Genomic DNA, 16,986 nt, shown 5'->3' with positions numbered 1-16,986 from the left:
GGTTGCTGGATTAATTAGAGGAACAAAGGTTGAAATGAAACAATATAATTACGAGTATTTAAATAGAGCGATTATTTCCTGCACCCCACAATTTTGTTCTCTCTATTTTTTTTTATTATTTAAAGTGCCAAGACTTCTTTTCCACCAGGGAGCATATTGTGGGCCATCGGTGTTACACAGTCAAGCCCAAGCATGACGGGGTGTCAAAATCTCCCTAGGGTCCTACTTCCTGCACCAAAGTGTTATCTCCTGCACCTCCCTACCCATTTCAAAATACCCAATGTACCCTCATGTGAAATACCTTTTCTGCCCTTGGTGAATACTAAAATCTTTTACCCAAATTTCACGTCTCATCTTCTCCGCGCCGCAGCCGCAGCCCCTCCCAGTAGTCTCCTTTGTCGTGTGCCATGGTGCTAGTGACTTTGTGCACCTCCATAGTTTGCTCAAGGTCCCTTCTCTTTTGTACTCTTGTTTTCGTTGTTAGCCACTGAACCTCTTCATCCTTGTTTTCATTTTAGTGTTACTTACGACGTCGTAAGCTGTGTGGTGGGAGAAGGTAGAGCGTTCATAGAGAGGAGCTTTTTTGTTGGCTAGTTTGCTGCACCTCCATCTTTGTTTCAAGGTAAACTTTAAGGTTTTGCTCAGGTTGGTGTGAGGGTGTTGAAAAAATATGATTTTCTTACTGTACTCTGGTAGTGCAGGGGATATGGGTTGAGTTATATTAACTGCTTTGAGTAATTTGAAATGTATACAGAAATACTCTACGGACTACTCATTCCGAAAACAGTTAATATAACTTAACTCCGGATTAGTCTTTCTGTAGTTATGGTTTGTTGGATTACATTAACCGTTTTTGGAACGAGTAATCCCCACTATATTTTCAGATTCAGAAATATATTCTAGATTGCGAAACGTAATCCGGATTACTCTTTCCGAAATGTATAATATATGGATGGCTATTCCGAAAATTTTAACAAAATCTTACATAAATCTTACCCAGTTGCGAATGACGCATCCAACCGTCAACGACGCAGTCCTTAACAAAACGAACAAACACCATACCTAAACTGATTGATGTGAACAATGAATAGCACCCAAATGCTTCAAACTTATTTGCCATTGTTGATGGAGGACAAACAAACGAAGACGAAGAAAATGGAAGAAGACTAGAGAAGAATGTGAAGAGGCAGGGTAGAGAGAAGATGGAGGAAGACAATCAATGAAGATACGAAAAAAATAAAGAATTATTATTTAATATTTTAAATGAGAGGGTACATTGGGTATTTTAAAAGGGCAGGGAGGTGCAGGAGAAAAAAATTGGGTGCAGGAAGTAGGAGTCATCTTTCTAAGCCCAAATCTATCATATAAAATAGGGCTCCTTCCACTTCGATTACGGATTTTAAGTTCTAACAGTTGAAGTGTGATTGGAAGCATCAATTGAAGCTTCATTTTTTTATTAACGTGCGTTCAATTTTGTATTACGCAGTTTCTTTCCTGTAATCTTTATACTATTGAGAAATTGAAAATTTTTGTTCTGTTGAAGAATTTATAGAATGTAATATGTTCTCAAACTGATTGAAAAGGCTTTTTGAATTAGTTTGTTGGGTTGGAGTCGCTTAAGACTGACTCGGTGAATATTGAAAGTAAATTATGGCCAGTAGGAGCAATTTCAAAACTCCAAAGAAGGATGGGAACACCTCAAATTCGAGCTTTCCTTCTCTAGAAAATAAGTATGCTGCACTATCCTTTTTTTTTGTGAATATATATATGTATGAATTCCTATTTTATATGGTTCAACCTGTAACTTGTTAATGATTTGTAACTTGTTAATGATTTGCAGTTATGAAGGTGAACGTCTCACCAATCTGCTCCAATCAATCCGTAGGTAAGATATACTTTTTCACATTTGGTGCTTTGTTTTATTTATCATTCTTCAAAGGTGATTTGATCCACAAGGCCATTGTTGACTGAAGCTGAGGCAGTGGCCTGCGAGAATTTTAACAGTTTAAAAAGTGAACTACTCAACTACCTCCAATAATGGTGTAATTTTTCATCTGATTTGACCTTATTCTGTTGAACAGAGAGATCCGAACTGCAAGAGATTCAGATGGAACTTCCTTGTCGGAGAAAATATGGTTAAAGGTTAAACTTCTTCTACTTGGTTGGTTTGGTTTATGAAACTTTGGACATTTAAGATATGTTTATCAGGAATCATATAAACTTTCTACTGTTTCTTCCAGCAACAATTCTCTATCGGGGTCAATGATGTAACTCGTGTCCTTGAGCGCATGAAACCATGCACTGAATTAGAAAGCTCCGCTCAGCTCGTTCCTTTAAGAAGCAACAACAATAAAACTCCTTCAGTTAAGCTTCAGGTTGATTTCCTGTGTAGAATATGCAGACCTTAGTTAATTGCCTATTTACTACCTACCTTCATTTTTACTTATTAGTTCGTCACTTGCAAGTAAATTCTTCAACATGCACTTTTTATGGTGTTCTAACCTTTACATGGTGCTGCAAACAGCCAACTACAACAAAATAGATTATTTTTTTATGCTGATTCGTGCAAATTCTAATGGTTGTTTTTGGTTGAGAGCCTGATTATTTTTTATTGAACTGCTCAAACTCAATTAGTTTTTCGCCATAATAAATGAACAAGTTGAATACTAATAATTAACCAAGTTGTAATTAGTAGTATATAGCTTTTTCTGCTGTAAGATGTGGATGCGTGACTTTGTTATATAGTCTTGTAGAGTACATTATTTGCCTTGTACGTTATGCAGGCTGTGCTTGTAGCTTCTGATTGTAACCCACGATGGCTGACGAAGCATTTACAAAGTTTGGCTTCATCAAGGAGTGTGCCCCTTATCTTTGTTGGAGATAATAAACACGGTTCCTTCAGATTAGGTGAACTTGTTCAACTAAAAACTGCCATTGCTATCGGAATTAAGGTGAGATCCTGGAATCACACTAAGCCTATAACATGTTTGTTTCTGCTATTTTTAGAATAAATATCATTTACAACTTCTAAAAAGAATAACAAAATAAGCAGCTTAATCTCTTATTTTCATAGAATAAAGTCTGTGGCGAAACTGCTACGCAGACTCTCTCGAAGAGCAACCATGATTTCTTTTTTCAAGTTTTCAAAGTCACATTCCCCTAATTTTTGGATATTGAGTTGGACAATTCTTTGTTTCAATGAATGCAGATTAAAGACAGTAGCATAAATAAAATTATTGAGGAGGTTGTTCAAGGCTATAGATTTGAACCTCCACCGGACGATCAAAATTGAGCAAGAATATTTTTGATGCGTGAAGGGGATTTCCAAGACCCTTTCAAAAATGTAATATTTTGGTACAGATTTTATATATTGGATTTATAACCAATAGTATTAGCCTCGCACTCTGAAGGTGTCGTTCTGCTTTTCTTACGTGGAAATGGGGCTGAAAATGCATTTTTGATTTTTTTCTTTTTTGAGCATGATAATTTTCTTCATAGTCCGAACACTTCTTCAGGAAATCAGGGGTTAAATCATTCAACAAGTAGCAATATCTGATGAAACATAAATATCTTCAGTCAGCTTAATTGTCATATCCAGATTGGCTGAAAACATGCATCATAAAAGATGCACAAATAGATGCATCGATGCTGTAAAAATATTTTATATTATCACTCAATTACAAGTTATCATGTATATTAAGTTTTTATTTTTACAATACTATTTTAATATTAATAATTGTCATAATTTTTATTTTATTAAACAAATACACAGAAACTAAACTCTTATCAAGTACCTAAATAAAGGAAGAGAGCATAATATTTACTCTATAAATTTGTTGACTTCTTTAATAAATTAACAAGTTATATCAAAGGTAACATTTGATTGATTAACAATGCAATAACTTTGACACTGAAAAAGCATGTCTATTAAATTCAATTAGGAATCCATACATATATCCAAGAGTGCTTGTTACTTTGACTTTAGTTTGGACCTTAGGCTGACATTTAGAAGAGCTAGGAACATTTTGGTTTGAGAAAATATTTTCTATTTTATTTTTATTTAAAAACGACAATTTATTTTATTTTGTTTCTTGTCTTTACAGGTTTATATAAGAAATCATAAAAATAATAGTTTTTCATTGTATCTTTGAACAACTCTTTGAAAACTGAACTAAATGAAAACAAGGTGACAGACATCCTTGTAATTACAAGTAGAAATCAGACATTTAAAAAAAAAAAACAGTCCCTTCCTTCCCTGAGTGGACCAGGATAATGTGAAGGATGATATTAAGATTGCTCGAGAAAATCCTAGTTAAGGAAAAAAATTAAATGCTTTAGCATTTAAGACCAATAAAAATGAAATTAAAACATTAGTGAAGTTAGACCCATTTAACTTGTTAAAACAATGGTCTAATCGGATTTTATGAAGAAAAAATTGAATAAAATAATAAAAGAAAGCACTCATAATTTTTAATAAGAAGTTTATTACAATAATAAATAATATAAATAAATTAGAAGATATTTTGATTCTATACATAATCCAGTATTTATAACTCTAGAAAATACATTTTCACCAAAGTATTCAATAATATCAAAACATTTGAGTCGTTTGTTCTCTTGCTGGGTTGTTGCACCATGTAATCAGTAAGTTATCATAATGAGGTGGTGTGTACCAATGTGAGCACCACAGCTCCTACTTAGCCAATTCAATGAAAACACCTAGTTTTTGCCAATTCAACATCTACTTAAGCGGAGCAGTATTAGTTAAAAAAAATAAACCTTCTTCCTCAGTGAAGACTTTGTATTCTTTTCCAATTTCCAGAAATGCATTGCTGAGCTTGGCAATGCAATGACTTCATCTTGAGCAGGGCCCTACATAAAAATATATAATGACAATTTGATTATATCAAATTAAAATTCACAAAAAGTGATATATCAAAGAAAAATTTACTCGTCTCAAGAAAGTAAAAGTAGTTGCTAAAACATTCAAATTAATTACACAGAAAATTTATCATTGTCAGATTGTCACCTTTTCGCCTGCATAGGATAGGCGCTCCTCTGCTTCAAGCTCTGTTAATGATCTCTTGCCCCATGTTTCGACAGCTAATTGCACAGCCTTTTCGGTCAAGTTCACATTTTTATTTGATAGTTGGCATGGGAATAACTTCTGTTGGGTATTGGGCTCCCTTCCTATGTGGAGAAAAGGCCCAAAATTTGAGAAGCCCATGTCTCACTTAAACCTAGTGGAGAGGAGGCTATAAAATAAAGAGAGAGGCAGAACAATAGAGTGAGAATACACTGAAAGCCCTAACACATAGAGGGAGAGGTAGAGGGAAAATTCTGTTCACGTTTTTCATAGAGCTGTCGCAGTAAATTCGACGCTGCGGATTCGTTCACCGTTGGATCGGGCTGAAATTTTTACAGCAGGTTCGGAACTCATTGCTCTTCATTCTGACCGGTCGGATCTTTGATACGAGGTCTGAGTTGGGAGATATTAATTTCGCACTGCAGCAGTGATTTGTAGAGGTTTTCCTCTCTTGTTCTTCTCTATTTGAAAGCTTTGTTGCTTTGTTATTTGGTTGGGTGTTGGCACTAATTTGTGCTATTGATTGAGACTCTTTTGTACTCTTGTTGATCATAGTGAAGCTATTTCTTTGGTCTGGACGACTCGTGGTTTTTACCCTTGATTTGAGGGATTTTCCACGTTAAAATCTTGGTGCCTTTATTTGTGCTTTTGGTGATTTATTATTGCTGCCCTTTGATTATTGCTCCTCATAGATTCTTGCAAGTTAGGGGAAATTATATCCGCTGCATTCTCTGGTATATTGTTTGTTGTTGTTTTCCCCATCAGAGTGGTATCAGAGCTCTTGGTTGGGCTATATTTACTTGCTTGAATGATGGAGGCAAATGCAAAGATGGTTGCTTTGAATGGTACAAATTATCATTTGTGGAAGGGCAAGATGAAAGATTTATTATTTGTCAAGAAATTGCATCTTCCGGTCTTTGCTACACAGAAGCCAGATTCTATGTCTGAAGAAGAATGGGACTTTGAGCACCAACATGTATGTGGTTTTATTCGGCAATATGTTGAAGATAATGTTTATAATCATATTGCTAATGAGACACATGCCAGAGCTTTGTGGGAGAAGATTGAGTCTTTGTATGCTTCTAAGTCGGGCAATAATAAATTGTATTTGTTAAATTGCTTGATGAATTTGAGGTACATGGAGAATTCTTCTATTTCTGATCACTTAAATGAGTTTCAAGGGCTCCTAGATCAATTGTCAGGAATGGGCATAAAGTTTGATGACGAAGTTATGGGATTATGGTTGCTTAATACTCTACCAGAGTCTTGGGAGGTATTTCGGGTTTCAATTACAAACTCTGCCTCGAATGGTGTTGTTTCTTTTCAGATGGCAAAGAGCGGTGCTCTTAATGAAGAGATGAGAAGGAAGGCACATGGTTCTTCATCTCAGTCTGAGATGCTTGTTACAGAAGCTAGGGGGAGAAGTCAGAAAAAAGAACATAAAGGTGGTAGAGAGAAGAGTAGGAGCAAGTCCAAGTCAAGATACAAGAATTTAGAGTGCCATTTTTGTCATAAAACTGGGCACATTCAGAAATACTGTTTTAAGTGGAAAAAGGAGAACAAAGACAAGAAGGGCAAACAGAGAGAGAATGATCATGATGATGATGATCGTGTCACTACTGCTACAGATGGTGATCTTGTTCTTCTTCGTGACTTTGAGTCCGTTAATCTTGTATCTGATGAGAGCATGTGGATTATTGATAGTGGTGCTACACTGCATGTTACACCTAGGAAGGAGTTCTTCAGATCTTACACTTCTGGTGATTTTGGAGTGTTGAAGATGGGTAATGATGGTGAGTCTAAAGTGATTGGTGTTGGTGATGTTTGCCTGCAAACCAACATGGGAGTGCAGTTGTTGCTTAAAGGAGTCAAACATGCTCCGGATGTCCGTTTTAATTTAATCTCTGTGCAGTTGCTTGATGATTGTGGTTATGACAATCACTTTGGTTCTAGTAAATGGAAGCTCACTAAAGGTAACTTGGTTATGGCCAGAGGGGAGAAACAATCTAAATTGTACTGGACTAAAGCTTTGGTTGCTAAAGACAGTGTGAATGCTATGTATATGGAGGCATCTTTGTGGCACCGGAGGCTTGGTCATATAAGTGAGAAAGGGCTTAACTGCTTAGCTAAAAAGGATGTGCTTATGGGATTGAGAAATGCAGAATTGGAGAAATGTTCTCATTGCATGGCTGGTAAACAAACCAGAGTATCTTTTAAGAAGCATCCACCCTCAAGGAAGTCAGAATTGCTTGAATTGGTGCATTCTGACGTTTGTGGCCCATTAAAGGTAAAGTCATTTAGTGGTGCACTTTACTTTGTTATTTTTATTGATGATTGTTCTAGGAAGCTATGGGTCTATGCTCTTCAGCGGAAAGGTCAAGTACTTGAAAAGTTCAAGGAATTTCATGCTATGGTTGAGAGACAATCAGGCAAGAAGCTGAAATGCATCCGTAGTGATAATGGTGGTGAGTACCGTTGACCTTTTGATGTTTATTGCAGGCAGCATGGTATTAGACACGAGAAGACTCCTCCTAAAACTCCTCAGTTGAATGGTCTAGCGGAGAGGATGAACAGGACCTTGGTTGAAAGGGTTACATGTATGCTTTCAGAAGCAAAGTTGCCTAAGCACTTTTGGGGAGAGGCATTGCTTGCAGCTGTGCATGTTATTAATCTCAGTCCCGCAGTTGCTTTGAATACTGAGGTGCCAGACAAAATTTGGTTTGGTAAGAATGTTAGATATGATCATTTGCGTGTCTTTGGTTGCAGGGCATTTGTTCATGTTCCTAAGGATGAAAGATCCAAGTTAGATAAAAAGACAAGGCAATGTATCTTTATTGGCTATGGTGAGGATGAATTTGGCTACAGGTTTTATGATCCTGTTGAGAAGAAGCTTGTTAGAAGCCGTGATGTACAATTCATGGAAGATCAGACCATTGAAGACATTGATAAGGTGAAGAAGACCACACCCGAGAAAGACAGTAATCTCACTGATGGTAATCCGATGAGGTTGCCCGCTCACAATTTGGAGAATGTTGAAACGGAAGCTCAAGACAATGAGCAACATGGTGATGTTGATGATCAACAGTTTGGAAGTGGAGTAGAGGTTCCAATTGATGATGCTCAAGAGGAACATGATGATGATGACGATCTTGGTGATATACCTGAATCACCTCAAGTCCAACTCAGGAGGTCTAATAGACAAAAACAACCTTCTACAAGGTATTCCTGTGATGAGTACATAACCTTGACTGACGGTGGAGAACCTGAGTGTTTTGAAGAGGCTTTGGATAGTGAAGAGAAGAAACAGTGGCTGGATGCAATGCAAGATGAGATGAAATCTTTGCATGATAATCACACTTACGACTTGGTGAAATTGCCTAAGGGCAAAAGGGCATTGGAAACTAGGTGGATTTTCAGGGTGAAACAAGATTCAAATTCTACGCTTCCAAGGTACAAGGCCAGATTAGTGGTGAAAGGTTTCAGACAGAAAAAGGGTGTTGATTTCAATGAGATTTTCTCACCTGTGGTGAAAATGTCATCCATCAGAACTGTGCTAAGTTTAGCTGCTACTCTTGATTTGGAGGTTGAGCAGATGGATGTGAAGACAGCTTTCCTTCATGGTAATTTGGAGGAAGAGATATACATGAAGCAACCTGATGGTTTTCTTGTTAAAGGCAAGGAAGATTATGTGTGTAGACTAAGGAAGAGTCTATACGGTTTGAAGCAGGCTCCAAGGCAGTGGTATAAGAAGTTTGAGTCTTTTATGTGTGAGCAGGGTTACATGAAGACTACTTCTGATCATTGTGTCTTTGTTAAAAGGTTTTCTAATGATGACTTTATTATCCTGTTATTATATGTTGATGACATGCTTATTGTTGGGAAAGATATTTCCAGAATTGACAGGTTAAAGAAGACACTTGGCGAGTCTTTTGCCATGAAAGACTTGGGAGCTGCTAAAAGGATTCTTGGCATACATATCTCACGTGATAGGAGAGAAAAGAAGATTTATCTATCACAAGAGCAATACATTAGGAAGGTGTTGCAGAGATTCCAGATGGAAAATGCTAAAGCTGTGAGTACTCCTCTTGCTACTCATTTTAAACTGAGTGTTAAACAGAGTCCTTCAAATGAAGTTGAGAAGACCAATATGAGTAGAGTTCCTTATGCATCTGCGGTGGGCAGTTTGATGTATGCGATGGTGTGTACAAGACCAGATATTGCACATGCTGTTGGTACAGTTAGTCGATTTTTGTCAAACCCAGGTAGAGAGCATTGGAATGCTGTGAAATGGATTTTGAGGTATCTTCATGGTACAGTTGATATGAAGCTTTGTTTTGGAGGTGATAAACCTACTTTGATGGGTTACTCAGACTCAGATATGGCTGGGGATATTGATTCCAGAAAGTCCACTTCGGGCTATTTGATAAAGTTTGCAGGAGGAGCTGTGGCTTGGCAATCAAGACTACAAAGGTGTGTAGCATTGTCTACTACAGAGGCAGAGTTCATTGCTATTACTGAAGCATGCAAGGAGGTGTTATGGTTGAAGAAATTCTTGCAGGAGCTTGGTTTTAGGCAAGATAACTATTCATTGTTTGTTGATAGCCAAAGTGCTATCCATCTTGGTAAGAATCCAACTTTTCATTCTAGATCCAAACATATTGATGTGAGGTATCATTGGATACGTGATGCTTTGGATGCTAAGTTGTTGGAGTTGGAAAAAGTTCATACAGATGATAATGGTGCTGATATGATGACTAAAGCATTGCCAAGAGGAAAGTTTGAAGTTTGTTGTGAGATCGCTGGTTTGGCGGTTATCTCCACATAGTTGTGAGGGGGAGATTTATTGTTAGGAATCCAAGTGTGATTCTAAGTCCCACATTGGCTAGAAATGAGAAAGTAGAGCACTATATAAGAATAAAGACCCATAAACCCATTGCCTTAAGGTTTTGGGTTGAGAGTGGTGTCAATATCTTATGTGGTTAGGCTCAAGTCTCATTGGTGTTTGTTCTCCCTAGTGAAACCCCCTCCTCTGTAAAACCTAACAAGTGGTATCAGAGCCGATGGTTAAAATCGGTTCAGACGAGTGCATGTCCCTGTATCGAAAGTCTTCCTGGCAAAGAGTTCCAGGTAAGCGTGTCCCGTTAAGATGAACGGCGGTACGAGAAGGGGTACTCGTGGTTGGGAATGCTTCCGCTGGAGGGGGAGTGTACCAATGTGGTTGAAGGGACTCACCCTTGAGGGGGAGATTGTTAGGAATCCAAGTGTGATTCTAAGTCCCACATTGGCTAGAAATGAGAAAGTAGAGCACTATATAAGAATAAAGACCCATAAACCCATTGCCTTAAGGTTTTGGGTTGAGAGTGGTGTCAATATCTTATGTGGTTAGGCTCAAGTCTCATTGGTGTTTGTTCTCCCTAGTGAAACCCCCTCCTCTGTAAAACCTAACAACTTCTCATTCACCTGAATAATGATATATGCAGAGTTTCAAAACAATTACTGCACAAAGTACGTAGAGGCAAACATATAAAACATGCAACACTTTTTAAAGCAAATTAAAGTACACAACATCTACAGCAACATAGATTTATGGGGTACCTTTTTGATTCTATTTATAACACCAACCCATGTTCTTTCCTCCTTCATTTTTAACCATAACCGCACCTCTTTCACAGTCAAAGATGATCTAGCAAAAGCCTGGTTCAAGCATGCCATTCTTTTCTTAGCATATTGCATACTATCGTAAACTGAAGGACGCAAACATACTCATTGGGTTTAAGGCTGCCTAATGATTGTTGTCCACAACTTCTAAGTGTGACAATTTTATGAATCGTCGACTCGATCCAACAAAATGAACAATCATGAGAACTGACATTGCCAACCTGAACCCATTCATGTTTTTCCCACTAGTGGAATCTTCTGAATCTTAGTACACCTAAATATAGAAAATGATGAAAAAGTCGGAAGAGAGAGATAAAGAATGAGAAAAATAGTTATTAATTAATTTAAGTTTTAAAAGACAGCAATTGTGAATCTAAAACAGAACAGAAGGAAAATTAATTAGAGATAGTTGATTAGGGACAATTAGAGCAGTTAATTAGTAAGAAGGGATCGGTTCAATGGGTAAAGGGAATAAAGGTGGGTGGGACTCAATCAGAGAATTACGAATCTTGTGAAAAAGGGAAACCATCGGAGAAAAAATCTTTCTCCAGGTTCCTGTTTGGTTTTTCAATAAATAAAACTCATCTTTTCTTCTACCCAATTGCTTCAAAGGTTCTTAAAATGTCTTATATACCCTTATCTAGTTTTGCTTTTTCAAATATGATAGGGCATTTTGGTAAAAAATGTTAAAGTGTTGCAACTCGAGCATCGTTAGTTCGGGTGGCTTTAACTTCCACCCCCAATTTGAGACATAATCAACAACAAGATTTAAGTGAAACCAAAAGAAACCGGGAAAGGGCCCATGAAATTTATACCCTAAACATCAAAGACCTCACACAACAACATGGCTCCTCTCGCTCTCTGACACTACTCACATGTGCAAAAATCCTCCATGCATCCTTGAAGATGGTGGGCCAGTAAAATCCACAATCCAGCACCTTACAAGTTGTCCTCTGTGTGCCAAGATGACCACCAGGTGCAGGTGAATGACAAAATTGAAGGACCAAATCAATCTCGTGGTCTGGAATGCATCTCATGGTAACCTGATCACTGTAAATCTTTCACAAATAGGGGTCATCCCAAATATAATACCTAGCATCGCTCTTGACTTTATCACATTGAGCTCTGGATGCTAGGGGAGGAAAAATAGAAGCAACTAAGTAATTCACAAATTAGAAAACCAAGGTGAGGGAAAAGAAGAAAGTGTGAACAAACTCTCATCGGGAAAATCATCCTAGATCGGTGAAACATCATCAGCAGACCTCTCAATCCTGTTCAGATAGTCTGCAACCAAGTTTTGTGCTCCGCTCCTATCACGGATCTCCAAATCAAATTTCTGGAGCTAGAGCATCCATCTAATCAGTCGAAGCTTGGATTCTACCTTCTTCAATAGGTAGTTTAGAGCTGCATGGTCAGTAAACACAACAATAGGAGAACCAAGCAGATAAGATCTAAACTTTTCAAGTGCAAAAACAACTGCAAGAAGCTCCTTCTCTGTTGTGGTGTAGTTTGCTTGGGCAACATCCAATGTCCCGAAGGCGTAGTAGATTACCCTCGGCTGCTTGTCAATCTTTTGAGCCAGAACAGTCCCCAATGCATAATTGGATGCATCGCACATCAACTCGAACGGGGTCGACCAATCAGGCGCCTGAATGATCGGAGTGATGGTCAAGGCCTTCTTGAGGCAATCTAAAGCCTTTTTGCATTCATCATTGAAGATGAACTCAACATCTTTTTGCAGCAAGTTGGACAACGGAAGGGTCTTCTTACTGAAGTCTTGAATAAAGCGCCTTTAAAATTCTGCATGACCAAGAAAAGAACGAACCTCTTGCACAGAAAAGGGGTATGGCAACTGTGAAATAACTGAAATTTTGGCAGGTTCAACTTCAATGCCCTTACTCGAAATGATGTGCCCCAAAACTATGCCTTGTTCTACCATGAAATGACATTTCTCAAAATTGAGAAGTTTAGATTGGATGTACCTATTCAAAACTTTGTCCAAACTGTCTAAACATACATCAAAGGAGGATCCATACACAATAAAATTATCCATAAACACCTCTATGCAGTTTCAAGAAAATCACTGAAAATGCTAAGCAGGCACCGTTGGAATGTGTCAAGGACATTGCATAAGCCAAATGACATCCTCCTATAGGCAAAAGTGTCAAAGGGGTAGGTGAATGTGGTTTTCTCTTGGTCCTTAAGAGCAATATAGATTTGAAAATAGCTAGAAAAATCATCAAGAAAACAGTAATGAGATTTACTTGTCAAGCGCTCAAGCATCTAGTCAATAAAAGGCAAGGGGAAATGGTCTTTCCTAGTTTCTTGATTTAGTCTTCTGTAGTTGATGCAAACTCTCCAACTGTTTTGCACCCTGGTTGGAATCAACTCCTCTTTTTCATTCTTGACTACAATGAGGCCTGTCTTTTTGGGAACCACATGGATGAGACTAACCCACTGACTGTCTGAAATGGGGTAGATGATCCCGGTTTGTAGAAGCTTGGTCACCTCCTTCTTCACAACCTATAAAATGACAAGGTTCAGTCACCTTTGTGGTTGTCTGACTGGTTTTGCTCCATCCTCCAATAAAATCCTATGCAAGCACGTAGATGGGCTAATTCCAGGAATGTCAGCCAATGTCCACCCAATGGCTTTCTTGTTCTTCTTTAGCACTTCCAACAACCTTTACTCTTGCTCAACAATGAGGGAGGTTGAGATGATCACAGGAAGTCTTTGCTCATCCTCCAAATATACATACTTGAGGTTGTCTGGTAGGGATTTTAACTCGGGAGTGCTGGATGCTGGCTCAATATCAGGAACCAGAGGGGAGGGAGAAATGAGTTCTGTTAGAAGTGAACTATATGCCTAACTCAACCCCACAACATCGACTTGTAAGGTGAGGTTTGCACTTCACTTATATAATTGCCTTATCTCTAGTCGATGTGAGACTTCCAACACACTCCCTCACATCGAGGTATATTCATCTAGTGCATGGGATTTTCGGTTTTTATATGATAGTATTGATTTTCGTTCATTCAAAGCCTTGAAATTTCTCTTTTGCTCTTGAATTTGTGTTTGAACAATTCTTTGGTTAGGGTTTTTGGCTTTTGATATTCTGTTTTGTTGCATTTAGATTTGAAGTGTTTAATTGGCCCATTTCCATATCTAGCTAAATTTGTGTATTGACTCCTTGATGAAAAATGCAATGAAACTTTGAGGTTGTGCTTGTTTTATGAAATTTGTCATGTCTCTTTTTTATGAATTCGGGGAATGCATGTGATGAATCTGTTTGTAATTTACAGAGTAATTTCATGTGTTTGGATTAAGTTATGTTCATGCTTAATGTATGTAGCTTGACTGTCACGAATCTAAAGATGTGTGCATTACTTAATTGCACAATGAAGCTTGATTGTAACTTTCGCTTAGTGAGTTCTCATCTAGTGGTTTGAGAGAAGGCAGAGGTGTTAATTTGGTGGCCAATGATAACTGAAATTGTGTTTGAATCAATGATGTCAATACGTTTTTAATCACTGTCGCATTCAATTTAATCTGTTGATTAGCATATTGAATCAGCCAACCCCTAATGAATTTGTTTGTGCTTAATTTACAGAGTAATTTCATGTGTTTGGGTTAAGTTATGTTCATGCTTAATGGATGTAGCTTCACTGTCACGAATCTAAGGATGTGTGCACTGCTTAATTGCACAATGAAGCTTGATTATAACTTTTGTTTAGTGAGTTCTCATCTAGTGGATTGAGAGAAGGCAGAGGTGTTAATTTGGTGACCTATGATAACTGAAATTGTGTTTGAATCAAGGATGTCAATACATTTTTAATCACTTTTGCATTCAATTTAATCTGTTGATTAGCATACTGAATCTGCCAACTCCCCCCTTTGTGTTATAGTGTTGTGTTCATCTGAAAATTGAAGCTTTGGACGAAAATATTGGTCGTTGGGAGACAACTTGATTTAACTGTCACATACTGCATTTTAAGTGTTTTAATTTGGTGGGGTACGACCTCTATCAAATTTGACGTCGTTGCCGGGGACCAATAGTTTTGTTCAAAGTAAAATTTTCAGTGTGTTTGTGTTCAGTGTTTTGGTGTGTGTGTAGTTGAGTTGGTATATGTTCATTGTGATAGTGTTTCTGTGTAGTGCACGTGTGTTGTTTTTGTTGTAGAGTGAATAGTGTCGTGGCGCATAAATAGTGTCATTTTTAGTAGAGTGAATAATGTTGAATAGTGTCCGATTCTAGCATTTAACTTGTGGATTTTTGTTTTGGTAGCTACGGTGCTTGTTTTGATTTGAAAATTTTTCCCCCACTTCTAAGACATTGAACTTGATGGGAAAAATGGCTGGAGCAATTAATATGGTCTGATTTGAAAGATTCAAAAAAAAAAATTTGGACTGATTTTTAGTCAAACTTCAAAGGACCATAACTTTTGCCCTGGTTATCAGAATCAACATTATTTTATATGCATTTGGGGTGGAATTTAATTTCCTACCTTATCAAAACCCGCTTTGCCAATTATCCAACTCAGATTCTTCAGAAAATACCATTTTCTATATTTAAGCAATCTTTTTTGTGATTTTTCTTCATTTTTTCCACTTTTGAAAAAAATTTAAAAATACTTGCACTTTGAGTTTTGATCTAACTTTTTTTTGTGGTACTGTTTGAGCACTCAAAGGACAGTCCTACCAATTTTCAAGTCATTTGGAGTTCGTTTGAGTATACTTGTAGTTATACCCTATGTTATGCCAATACCACTAGAATTAATGTATTTTGGTGCATGACTAGGGAAAATCCAAGTGAATTACGACCTATTGACCTTGAGATTGATAGGACATTCCACAAAGCACGTACGCATATTAGGAATCCATCTTTGCATGTTGATTATACTGTGACTTTTCCTGATTCCTCTTATTCTCTTCATACTCCTGATACTTCTCATCCTGTGCATTCTTTGCATTCTGAAGATACTGTTTATTCTGATCATTCTGATTTTCATACTGATAATATGGCTCAACCTCCTCCACCTCATGAGAGGACCATGAGTGAGCTCACTACACTAGAGTTCACTTATGACAGTCTATGCATTCAATATCCTGAGGAGGAAGTTCTGTATGTGTTAAAAACTAGATTAATACACTTGTTGCCAAAGTTTCATGGTTTTGCAGGTGAGGACCTGTGCAAACAGTTGAAGCAGTTTCATGTTGTGTGTTCCACCATGAAGCCTGCAGATGTTCAGGAAGACCATGTCTACTTGAAGGCCTTTCCTCATTCCTTGGAGGGCAATGCAAAAAACAAGCTATACTACCTTGCACCCAGGTCTATCACGAGCTGGGATGACCTAAAAAGATTGTTCCTTGCTAAATTCTTCCTAACTTCAAGGACAAAAACCATAAGAAAGGAAGTTTCTAGCATCAAGCAACAATATGGGGAGACCCTCTATGAGTATTGGAAGAGGTTCAAGAATCTTTGTTCAAGTTGCCCCCACCATCAAATCTCTGAACATCTCCTTCTACAGTATTTTTATGAAGGCCTGCACCACATGGATAGAAACATGATTGATGCCATAAGTGGTGGTGCTCTTGGTAACATGACCCCAGCTGCAGCTAGGCAACTAATTGAGAACATGGCTTCCAATTCTCAACAATTTGGCACAAGGAGTGATGTCATAGTTGTTAGAGGAGTACATGATGTAGGGGTAGCCGAATACACCAAGAAGTTGGAGAGCAAGATTGATGCTCTTAACACACTGGTCAACCAACTTGCTTCCAATCAGAGAGCTCCAGATGCAAGAGTTTGTGACCTTTGTACATCTGTTGATCATTTTATAGACTCTTGCCCAACATTGCAACAACAGGTTACTTATTCTTCTACACCCGTGGATACTCCTCAGGTGTATGCAGCTAATATTTTCAACAACAATAGGCCCCAACACCAACAACAAAACCATGATTTGTCAATAAATATATACAATCTAGGATGGAGGAATCACCATAATCTGAAATGGGGAAACCAGGGCAACCAGCAGCAGCAAAACCAATAGTTTCAAAACGTGCAACCACCTCCACAACAAAGAGTTGAACCTGCACCACAAGCTGCTCTTGTTCCACCTGTACCCACTTCATTGGAAGAGTTGGTCAGAATGATGACACTTCAGAATATGCAATTCCAACAGGAGACTAGAGCCTCAATCCAGACTTTGACAAATCAAATGGGGCAGATGGCTACGCAA

At 37.9% G+C, this 16,986-nt stretch overlaps 1 protein-coding gene and 1 non-coding gene across 2 annotated transcripts; one reads left to right on the top strand and one right to left on the bottom strand.

Annotated features, from left to right (window-relative positions):
• Positions 1 to 77: 77 nt before the first annotated feature.
• Positions 78 to 3,468, top strand: LOC114190769 (uncharacterized). The gene is made up of 7 exons (XM_028079792.2): positions 78 to 622; positions 1,598 to 1,730; positions 1,841 to 1,885; positions 2,082 to 2,142; positions 2,241 to 2,375; positions 2,784 to 2,951; positions 3,209 to 3,468. Exons 2-7 carry the CDS (start codon positions 1,651 to 1,653, stop codon positions 3,290 to 3,292), a joined length of 573 nt encoding a protein of 190 aa, XP_027935593.1. The 5' UTR covers positions 78 to 622; positions 1,598 to 1,650; the 3' UTR covers positions 3,293 to 3,468.
• A 12,675-nt stretch (positions 3,469 to 16,143) lies between these two features.
• Positions 16,144 to 16,250, bottom strand: LOC114192846 (small nucleolar RNA R71). The gene has a single exon (XR_003606165.1). It is a non-coding gene; the product is annotated as a small nucleolar RNA R71 (small nucleolar RNA).
• Between the last annotated feature and the right edge of the window lie 736 nt (positions 16,251 to 16,986).

Source organism: Vigna unguiculata, chromosome 7 (genome assembly GCF_037176805.1).
Source record: "Vigna unguiculata cultivar grain cowpea cultivar isolate G323 ecotype 2 chromosome 7, ASM3717680v1, whole genome shotgun sequence".
Classification (NCBI taxonomy): domain Eukaryota; kingdom Viridiplantae; phylum Streptophyta; class Magnoliopsida; order Fabales; family Fabaceae; genus Vigna; species Vigna unguiculata.
This window is presented reverse-complemented; position numbering and strand designations above follow the sequence as displayed.

What these genes read in the sequence shown, in the direction of transcription:
- LOC114190769 (XM_028079792.2), top strand. Translation starts at nt 1,651, where the DNA reads ATGGCCAGTAGGAGCAATTTCAAAACTCCAAAGAAGGATGGGAACACC. An exon ending in CGGAGAAAATATGGTTAAAG is followed by an intron (nt 2,143 to 2,240) that starts GTTAAACTTCTT and finishes TGTTTCTTCCAG; the next exon opens with CAACAATTCTCTATCGGGGT. An exon ending in CTCCTTCAGTTAAGCTTCAG is followed by an intron (nt 2,376 to 2,783) that starts GTTGATTTCCTG and finishes TACGTTATGCAG; the next exon opens with GCTGTGCTTGTAGCTTCTGA.